Source organism: Hemisphaericaspora subhashii, assembly GCF_019202705.1.
Source record: "Hemisphaericaspora subhashii strain CBS 10753 chromosome Unknown scaffold57, whole genome shotgun sequence".
Classification (NCBI taxonomy): Eukaryota; Fungi; Ascomycota; class Pichiomycetes; order Serinales; family Debaryomycetaceae; genus Hemisphaericaspora; species Hemisphaericaspora subhashii.
In genome coordinates this window covers 50,551-61,498 of record NW_026057325.1, presented here as the reverse complement: position 1 = coordinate 61,498, position 10,948 = coordinate 50,551, and the positions used below count along the sequence as shown (strand labels likewise).

The following is a 10,948-nucleotide window of genomic DNA, read 5'->3' as shown; positions in this document are numbered from 1 at the left end:
GACAAGATATCTGACACTCCATGTCACTAGCAACACATTTACACAAACTATAATTATCATAAATAATTAGCTCATTTATTTCTCTCTATTAAACTACTTACCCCTTGTATGATATGCCATATAAGTGAAAGGATCATCGTCTATGTTCCCGTAATATTCAATTCTCTCATTTTATTTAAAACATCATCAATTCGTTTATCTAAATTCCCCTTAATATAATCTTCTCTTGTTCTTGCATCCAATTTATGTTGAAACTTATTTAATCGATGATAATTTTCATTAAAGAATCTTAATTGAATTTTTACAAATGCTTCAAAAGAAGGATCGAAAAATGGAACTCTTAAATTAATTAATTTGGGTAATTCAGTTTTTAATTTATCATTTAAATTATCATAAACTTTTTCAGATTCTTGCATATCCTTCTGGGCTTCATTCAATTTAAGATCATAATTTGGATCATTTAAAGGTGGCTTCTCAATCAATTTACGTACTTTATTCTTCATAGCATCATAATCTAATTGTTTATGAGCTCTCTTTTTAATGGCTTCGTTGATCTCAACATAATAAGAATTAAATCTTGCTATTGGATTCAATACTGTCTGGTTATAAGGTTGCTCTAACTCGGAAATGCATTCATCATTCAAACTTTTTAAAATCTGATAATATTCATGTGAAAGCGATGAATATTTAATTGAATCTTCTTTATCAGTAGTAGTTTCTGTGATGATGTGATTATTTCCATTCTGGTGTTGTCCTGAAGAAGGCGACTTAATAGCTGCTTGAGGAATTGGTCCATAAAATGAACTTAAAGCTTCTCCAATATTTATTTGTGAATTAGTTAATAATCTTAGTGATTCTAGATATGAACGTAATTGTTTCTGTAGCTTAAGTGAATTAGTTTCCATCATTCGATATCTCTTTTCTTCAAATTCAAATTCTTTATCTATTGTCTGTTCAATGTGACCTGTCTTGAGCATTACTTGTGTACCAGCTCGATTAATGGCTTTCTTTAATCCCATCCATGACATCGTGATATGCTACAACTTAAAGTGTATATAATTGTATTTTGGTGGGTTTTCAGTTGAATTGGGTATAGTGGCAGTCTTTGGTAGAGTGGTTGGATATCAAGTCTATAAGCTCTTTTATATACCTATTTCTATTTCAATCCTATATGCTGATAAATGATTGTGTCAGTATACAAAAAGGAATAAAAGTTGATTTGTGTGTTTTAAAAATTGTTTCACAGCGGCTAACTTTAAATACATTATTTTTTTTTTGTGGCCCCTGATTCTAAACCCCCGATTAATCCGTAATTTACTAAATTTAGATTGCAAAAATTTTAAATTATAAATTAAAATAAATAAGAACGACTACCCCACCATAAATTTCAAACTAAAAGTCTATAAACTATTACATATAACATACCCATTATTACTCTATCATATAAGTCCTATCATTATTCATTTAAATATGGTTCTAAATCTCTTAAATCAAAACTAAAAATTGTATTAAAATCTGAATTATCTGGAATACCTCCATTCCCATTCACTGTATGTTGACCATTATATGAAGGTCTTGAATTAAGTTGTTGGTCATGATCTTCCATATTATTGGACATTGCAGCATTTGGATTAAATAAACTATGCATCATTTTGATAAATACATCATTCTGTAACATATTCTGTTCTGGTTGTTGGGCTACATATTCATTATTATCAACTAGCTGTTGTTGTTGGTCATCAATTGGTTGTTGGGATTGGGGTGGTTGCTGTTGTTGCTGTTGCTGTGAAACTAGTTGTTCCTTTGTCATAGATAGACTACTTGGTGTTGATTCCTTCTTGATTCTTCTTTGTTTTCTTGATGGTTCGGATTCATCTTCATTCAATTCGTTGTTCTGTAATTGTGAACCAACTGAATTCATCTCATTTGACAATTCTTCTTTAAATTTCTTAGTCTTTTCTTCTAATAATCTTAATGGAACTTTGGTAAGGAGCCACACATCAGGCTTGAATAAACCCTTGACATACTCAATAAAGAATTCTAGTTGGGCTAAATGTTTATCTCGATTTCGTGGATTATTGACAAGATGAATATATAATATCTTACATAATAATATCATAACATATAATGTAACAATATTCTTAAGATGATTAGTTTCTGATTCTTTAGTTCTTCTTAATATAATCTCAACTTCTTCCACCATTTCAATGAAAAATTGAATATCTGCTCCAATAGGTAATTGTAAAAATGGTTTATTCAAAATAAGGAAAATAAGATAAAATGCAAACTTTAACAGATGATCATCCATTTCAATATTCTTTCTTCTTATATTCTCTAAATCCCAAAATAATTCCTCGGGTAAGCTCTTTCTCCATTCCATCAATTTCACATTAAATTCTCGTAATTGAGAATACTTGAGTACAAAATTAGTCTTAAATTCTTCGGCATCCTTAAATGACATCGCTTGATAAATCTTAGCAATCATAGGTTCAATCATAACCAATAAATCAATAACTGGAGGCAACTTAGGACTAAACAATTCATTCTTATACATTGGATAATTAGGATGATACATCAACATTCTTGGTCTTCCAAAAATTAATCCGGCAAAATTATCAATAATAAAACACCCCCAATATACCATACATTTTAAATTAGGATTAGGACCTTCTTTAGAAAAATCATTAAATCCTAAATCAAATCCCATTCTGAATGCCATACCTGATAATTGCCAAGTACTTGTTAATTCTCCCCGATTTAAGTCATAAACGGCATTTAATATGAGTGCCAATAACCGGGGATAAGTTGAGCCATTAAATGTATATGAATTGAATATTATTCGTTGCAGTAGAAGATAATATTCTTGAGCTTCATTTGGTTCATCTAAATAGATCGATCCAATACAACATAATGAATAGATTAATTCTGGTGATATGTATTGATTAGTTGGAAATGTTAAAAATATCTTCCCGAGATAATTACGATCATTCGCATGTTCACAAATATCGTCAAGTATATCTTTCGTCCTCTGCTCATCCAATATATAACATAATATCTGCCGATCTAAATATTTAATAGCAACATCAACCAAGTTCCGTACTTTTGGTGATGTCAATTCTTGTAAATTAACCAAATGAGGATCAAATAATTCTTTTGAAAATGAAGAAGAATTATCCGGAGATTCTGAATTCCTAGTATTTCCATCATCATCGCCATTTTCTTTATTATTATTTTGATTGCTATGATTATTATTCTTCCCTCTTGTCCTTTCAGCATGATTAATAATCATCGATTCATCATATATAGTAGTCGCACCCAAGAAAAAACCAGAAACACCATCAGTGCCACGATAAAACTTAGACGTAAGATCTAATCCTCCATTATATTTACGTAATGTAGGAGCAGGTAATGCGGGTGGGGGGAACACTATCCCTCCTGCAGGAGCGCCGGTTGTCAATTTCAGTAGTGATTGTGGTGGAGGGAGTGAAATGTTATTTGCGGTATTTGCTGTTGTGGCAGATGTGGTTGCAAAAGGATGCGAAGTTATAGGTAGTGGATTGGATCCAGATGCGACTGATGCTGGGGGTGTATGTCCGTTCGAATTTATCTGATGCTGTTGTTGTTGCATTGATGTTGGTGGCATGATGGCAATACCAGTAGTGGGAAAACCAGTATATTGAGGTGGCATATATGTTGGCGGTAGATGTTGAAATGTTTGTGATGGTTGCTGATTTGATGGCATTGATGTACTATAATAAGTATAATTCTGTTGTGATTGAGGAGGCACTTGAAAATTTTGGTTCGGTATGTGATGGTGATGGTGTTGTTGTTGTGACTGTTGTTGTGAGGGCGGCGGCGGCGGTGGTGGTGGTATGGTGGTATAGGGTGATGAAGGTTGTGAAGGATGTAATATTGGCTGCCCACCAGTACCAGATGTTCCTATCTGAGATTGTATAGGTCTACCTTGTCGATAGGTGGTGTGCTGATGTTGTAAATTTGGTTGAGTGTGGGGATATGAATATGTGGCTTGTCGTGAAGCCGGTGATGAACATTCTGAACCAGTATCAATGTCTCGAGACTCGCCTAATGTTTTGGATTCATATATAATGTTGATCTTCTTTAATAATGCCTCTGGGTCATTACGTAATTGTAGTAGTGAAGTCAAATAGACTTGATTCTGTTTATTTATCTGTTCGAGATTATGGGTGTATTCACTTGAATAACGATTCTTCCTTCGATCAACATTCGGATATTGACAAACTTGATTTCTCTTAATACAGTTGGAACATGGATTTCCTCCATCGCATTTTCGTTTAATTGTCCGACACACATTACATCTACATGGGTTTTTGTTAGTATTTTTCTCTTGTGCTCATCATCACCTTTTCCATAGATCGGCTAGTATTTTGAGCCGAAAAATGAAATACGAGGGACTAATTACATACGATGTGGATTGTCTCTTTCTAGGATGAGCTTCTCCCATTGTCGTCTTGATGATTTTGACTATCAAAGGATCATGAAACAATAATATATATATATATGAATATAAAATTATATTTAAAAGGTTATAGAGAATAAAAGAGGTAGAGAGAGGAAAAGAAAAAAAAATCTTACTGGTGGGAGTGATTATAGTATGATTTTATATTGTATGGGATTCAAATTGCATAAAAAATATGGTTGAGTGGCATGAAAAAAATATTGATACAATAGAAAACTATTATGAGAAAAAAAACACCTTTCTCTCCCCGATGCAGTTTACCTTAACGCACATAGTGCATAAAACAAATAAAAATAGAAACGAATAGTTAAGCCCATATTCTGACGCCTTTCTTTTCATTGATAAGACTTTCTATTCATTGTATACTCCTTTCAAATTTGTGAAATTTTATTGTGCATGTTTATAAAATAAATAATAAAAAAAAATTATCGAACAATCTTATAAAATAAAATTATTTCACACAAGTCATTTTGTTTCATGCAGTCAATTCTGGAGAAACTATCAGCGGCGTTGTCGTAGTAAATTTTATTAGATGAAAAATATTTTTTTGTACCAACAATATACCGGAACCAGACGCAGGTGTCAATAAGAAAAGTTACAAAAAAGAAACTTGTCATCACCATGATATGTATCGACAACGTTTTCTTGAGGCGAATATGTACCCTGTAGCGAATTTTTGCTATTAGAAAGAAAAAAACTGTTGATCTATATTTCCTTGCTGATAAGCGCTGTTGCAAAAATCCCCCCCTCCCTTGAATAAGTCTCCCCTCCTTTGATTAAGCGGATAACTATTTTGTTAATCAAATAAGTATAAGATCCTCAACCTGCTTGGAGGAATATCTATCGATTTTGTGTTTAGTTCAAGGTACCTTATTCCATGTTTGAGTAAGTTTTTATTTTTTTCCTTTTGTGGGCATATTATTTAGCTGAACCGACATGTCGGTGCAGTCTATTGTTTTGAGCCTGGCTTATTTTTTGCTTCACTAAGGAGAGAGAAGTCCCATCACAACATTAAAGAACGAAGTTTTTGCGAGTCACTCAAAGTTTCCAAGACTAGACATCGGATACATGACTTCTATGAACATAGTGCTTACTTTCCATTTTGTGGGCACTGCAGGAGGTTGATGTCAGAATGATACCTGCATAAAAATAATTATGTTTAAATAATAAAATTTGCAATCGGTTAGGTTTCGGCTGTCCTCCGGAATACAAGCCTTTGATCAAAAAAATATTATATTTGAGAGACTAAAACCTTCTTCGTTGACGAACTTTACTTTGATGTTTAATGTACAGCTGAATCAAGGTATCTTTTTATTTATTTTCAAGGATGTGGGTGGAGGTGGGCGCGAACTTCCGCCGGTGAGACTTAAGTTAAATTTGCATAACCGGGCGGTTTGACATCAAATGCCACAAAATCTGACGAATATGAAGGTTGTGTCATAACGCATATTCATAACCCTCCAGAGATTTTTCCGTGGATATCCCATCTATATATATCAAGCTAATATTTGAGCTCGTGGCATGATTCAATATCATACGGCTCTGAGTTCATTTATCGAAAAGTTATCCAAAAATACGAGCTACTTCCTTTCCCCCAGATATTATTTTATCAAAAACAAATGACCCCCCGAAGACATAGTTGTTCTTGCTTTTATGCAGAATAATTTTTCAATTATCCATTGACCTCGGTCTTATTTGGAAGAAAATAGAACTATTATGAAATCATGCGGGAGTTGACTTGTCCGGGAATATTTTTTTAATTAGTTTTTAGTTCATACAGTAGATTATTTTTTTGACTTCTGTTGTTTAAAAGATGACCTTTACTAAAAAAAATATTATTGCTTTTCTGGCCATTATGCAATATGCTCCAAGACGCATCTATTTTTTGGAATCATTCGAGTGATTACAATAGAAAGGACAGATTTCCGGGTATAGGGCTTAAGAAGGCTCAAGACAGATATAGACTTCCGTTTGCGGAATGACATAGAGTTAGATATTTAAGGACCGATGTTTAGTTGCATATTAAGCCATGGGAGTTTAAATAACAACGCATCGGATATAAGAATTTGCTAAATGCGTACATATCTATCGTTGCATGACTAACCAATGCCTGTGTTTACGAGTTTCTTCTTTGGAGGCGTTTCCATATTTAGAGATATGTCCTTTCTCCCGTATTAAATCCATGGAAATCAGCCAATGTTACATATCCGAGCGTGATGGAAAATACGTTTGTTTCCGGGGAACAGGAAATTCTAGAAGCTTCAAGAGAATCACTAAAGTAAATAAAAGAGCATTTCCTCTTCTTATTTTTATTAGCATGTGGAATATTTTTGAGAGAGGGGAGGATGGTGGGAGGAGATGTATTCGAGAATAGTATTTTACAATCTCCACAATACTAGTATGTGTCTCTATCAAGTTTTGAGTAAATATCATCAGTTTTTTAAAATCAGATGGGGCCAAGAAATCACCAACAGGGGCTTTCCAAAGTGTTGGCACAATGTGTACCTGGATTTATTGTTCCTATTAATTGGTTGTTAAGTTTAGTTCGATCGTTGCCTGATCGGTTAATAATGGAAATCTAAACCAACAATTAAAATATTGATCTATTGTTTGAGAAGCCTCTGGAGTTTTCATGGTACAAAGAAAGAAAAAAATATCTCGAACGGCAGGTGTTTCGGATGAGTATGTAGATTGGGGGAATCCGGGTTCCTGGTTCGCCTAGATTCTATGAACATTCTTGGCTAATTCTATTGGAAAGACTTAATAAGCAAGCCACGGCAGCTCTAGCCAATGGCTGCAAGGAATGTTTGATGAAGTGGATAATATTTCCCACTCTGATCTTGCAGCATGCCCTTTACAACCATTGGGTATGTACATGTATGCCTATTTGCTAAAATAACAAGAAGCTGTCAATCTTGCTTTGTTTATATCGTCTAATTACTTTGCTTAACAATATCGTAATTATTCCCCGAAACGTTTTCTCAAATTCTTGGTCTTTTTTGTTTCTTTTCATTGCAATTCAGTATCTTTTGACAATATAAAGAGAGAAAGAATTGTAGATTGACAGGTCAAGTTAGCGAACGTGATATATTGTTATTGTAGTATTCATTTGTGATATTTGCTGCATGAATGTTGTTTTTCATGAACTAAAACAACCATTAAACGAAATCACAGACAAACTCAAAATAATAATCTCTGGGGTGGGGAGGGGGGAGGGTGCTACACAAAAGGAATATTTCTAAATAAGCCAACCTCTCCTCTATATACAATTCAGAATTTGCTGTAACTGTTTTTGTATATACTTGCACTTGTAGATCTAGATCTGAGTATTAGAATAATATACAATTGGATGTGGAGGGGGGGGGAAGTGTATAATGTTAAAAGTTAGTTTATTCTCAAATTTTTTAAGATTGCTATTTAAATTTATTTAATTAAAAAAAAATCAATTTAGTGTTCCACTCTCATACAGAGAAAAAAAAAAGAAGATTTCAGGGTTCCCACACATTTTCGACAATTAACTTTTCTTTAACAATCTTACACACTCCCCCCATCAGCATACACTCATTCACTACCTTTGTTATAAGGAAGACATTTACAAACACAGAAAGAAGAAAATAAAGCGACTATGGGGAATGCTGCTTCTTCTTCTACTAACAACAACAACGATGATTTTAGAAAATCAACTGCATCTTATAGTCAAGTAAATAACGCGAATCATGTCAGAAAATCAGCAGCCACCAAGAATGTTAATTCTTTAGATGAAGAGTTTAGCGATTTGATCTTACATCAAGTGAAACCAATAACCTCGCAATCATCGTCATCTACAGCAGCTACCTATCATTTAACTCAACTGCAAGTTCAACTATATAAACAACAGGTTCAACAACAGCAGCAACAGCATGCTTCAGAGTTACAAGAATTGCTGCAACAGGAACAATACGAAAGATTGGTAGAAAAGCATGATCATCAATTTAGTCTAGACCAATATAACCAAGAATCAAGCCAACAACAACATGAGGTTCACTCTCAATCTCAATATACTGATCACTTCTCAAATGACTTGATTGAAGATCAATTCAATGAATTGGATGAAGATTTGGTGGAGACAGATACTGCTTCTCTCCTGAGAAATATACTTCCTGATGATGAGTATCAAGAGGATGAAGAAAGACCAAGTGATGACATGGAACTAGATGAACCATTCCCACATGACTCTGATTTAGAGTATCGTGAACATAATGAACATCCAAGATCACTCACACCAACCCCAGAATTGGCTAAAATCGATTTTACCAAGATTTCACATAATAACAATTCCCACTTGTATCAACGTCAAGTGGTTTCACCCCCGCCACCCCCTGCTAATATGATGTCTGCAGCACAAGTTGCTCGTATCTCTCATTCACCATCCCCCAATCCTGAGCAACAGCAACAGTATCAACAGCAGCATCAATCGCAGCATCAATACAATCCACACTACCAAGCAAAGAGGTTTAAGGGACCAAATAATATGGCTTTGATCCCGGTACAAATTAAATGGGTCAATACTAGCAAGGAAACAATTAATAAAATTGCTATAATTGGGTCCTTTTCCAATTGGAGAGATGTTATTAAACTATCACTCCTGCCCAAACACCCAGATGAATATGTAACACATGTTAATCTACCATTAGGGGTTCATAAATTGTTGTATATTATCAATAATGAATACAGAGTAAGTGATCAGTTACCTACGGCTACCGATCAAGAAGGGGTTTTCTTCAATTGGTTTGAAGTTATTGATGACACTCACTTATTCAACCATTCATGGAATCAGCATAATCCAATTGGAGCCTCCACTTCTTTCAATGCTAATATTGTCACACCAAATTCTTCGGATACTATTCAACAAGACCATGATGAAGAACAACAACTCCGTACGGCTGGTCAATACGAGGTTGATATGATAAAGGACAAAAGTAATACTTTCTTACAAAGATTATCCAAAGAGAATTCCGTTGAACATGTTGAATATGCGGCTGAGGAAAATGATGAGGCAGCATTGCAGGAAAAGCAAAGGGAACAACAACGTTCAGATAACTATCCATATCACAAACCAGAGCATTTAAGTAATCCTGATCTTCCCCCTTCATCATATGACAACAAGTATGTGCCTTATGAAATGGGGTCTACCAATTCATTATTAGAGTCTCATCAAAGTAGAGAGCTGGAAGTGGCATATTCTAATGAAATACCAGAAATGTTTGTAAACTACGAATATTTCAGTCAAAAGGCGACAAATAGCGAATTATCCGAACCTCCCTTATTGCCGCCACATTTAAATAACGTGCTTTTGAATAAGATTTCCTCCCATCCTAATCCACATTCACATTCCCATGGTTCGAATCTAATCCCACAAATCCCGCTGAGTTTCAAACAACAAAGCGATTTATCAAGTTCGGCAACGGCTCATAGTAATAAGAGACCTCCTTTAAGAAGAGCTGATAGTTCATATTATGCATCCAATAAAGAGTCTATTCATCTATCTATTCCAAATCATGTGATTTTGAACCATTTAATGACAACTTCTATAAGAAATGATGTTTTGACAGTTGCTTGTATTACTAGATATTCTGGAAAGTTTGTGACTCAGATTATGCATTCACCTGCTGATGCTAGTGAATAGCATGTTTGAAAGTGTTTGTTTATGTGTGGAATGTATATATGAATTTAGTAAGAATAGAGATCAGTTGTATAATTTCTTTGATTGTAGTGTCTCTTTGCTGTATTATTTGAAAGTCATCAATTAAGTGTAGAAGTGTGGGAAGATTCTATCAGTATGTTCAGACTTCTTACTCTCTAAAACAGTTGTCTCAGAAAATTCTGAATGATGACCAAGGAAAATAATTTGTCGATCTTTTCTTTAGTTGCTGATTGAGTAACCCCGATAAGCAATAAGACTACTTTCTAACATATGGACGAGCTACAGGTGATGCAAATGCACGCAGTGTGGTTTCCACATTGCTTTTTTTTTGCAGCAATAAAATCTGACATTTTCTCGCATGAGTTTCGAACCATCTTAAACCTTAGATATACAACCAGGAATACTTTAAAACATTAATACATATATACATGTTATATCTATATTGATGGATGTTTGCTTTAAATGCAAAAAAAAATGTTAAATCTCTTTGTAAAGCGTGTCATCTTTATGCAAGGACAATGCTAATCTTCTCTGTATTGTTAAAATTGACAAGTGTACCATCCCGAAGGATAGTACGAACAAAGTTTTTAGTCGGAAAGCTAAAAACAATTTGATGAATTTTTTTCATTTACCTTTAAATAGCGATCTGGCACAAATAAAGTGTATATAAGTTACTATATTTCTTTTGCTTATCAAGAGGAGGTGTTTCTTAGAGTATTTGACAATAGCAATATGGGTTGTTGTTGCAAATAGGTGGAAGAAGTTGA

At 34.1% G+C, this 10,948-nt stretch overlaps 3 protein-coding genes across 3 annotated transcripts; 1 reads left to right on the top strand and 2 right to left on the bottom strand. All coding sequences in view use genetic code 12, as the record gives it.

Moving 5' to 3' along the window:
• Positions 1 to 140: 140 nt before the first annotated feature.
• On the bottom strand, positions 141 to 1,028 carry RVS162 (Rvs162p; the record flags this gene model as incomplete). Its single annotated transcript, XM_049407586.1, has 1 exon — positions 141 to 1,028. One exon carries the CDS (start codon positions 1,026 to 1,028, stop codon positions 141 to 143), a length of 888 nt encoding a protein of 295 aa, XP_049263014.1.
• A 428-nt stretch (positions 1,029 to 1,456) lies between these two features.
• On the bottom strand, positions 1,457 to 4,483 carry ROB1 (Zn(II)2Cys6 transcription factor ROB1; the record flags this gene model as incomplete). Its single annotated transcript, XM_049407585.1, has 2 exons — positions 1,457 to 4,214; positions 4,446 to 4,483. The coding sequence occupies 2 exons, from the start codon at positions 4,481 to 4,483 to the stop codon at positions 1,457 to 1,459; spliced, it is 2,796 nt and encodes a 931-aa protein (XP_049263013.1).
• Positions 4,484 to 8,123: 3,640 nt separating this feature from the next.
• Positions 8,124 to 10,163, top strand: KIS2 (Kis2p; the record flags this gene model as incomplete). Its single annotated transcript, XM_049407584.1, has 1 exon — positions 8,124 to 10,163. One exon carries the CDS (start codon positions 8,124 to 8,126, stop codon positions 10,161 to 10,163), a length of 2,040 nt encoding a protein of 679 aa, XP_049263012.1.
• Positions 10,164 to 10,948: the final 785 nt, after the last annotated feature.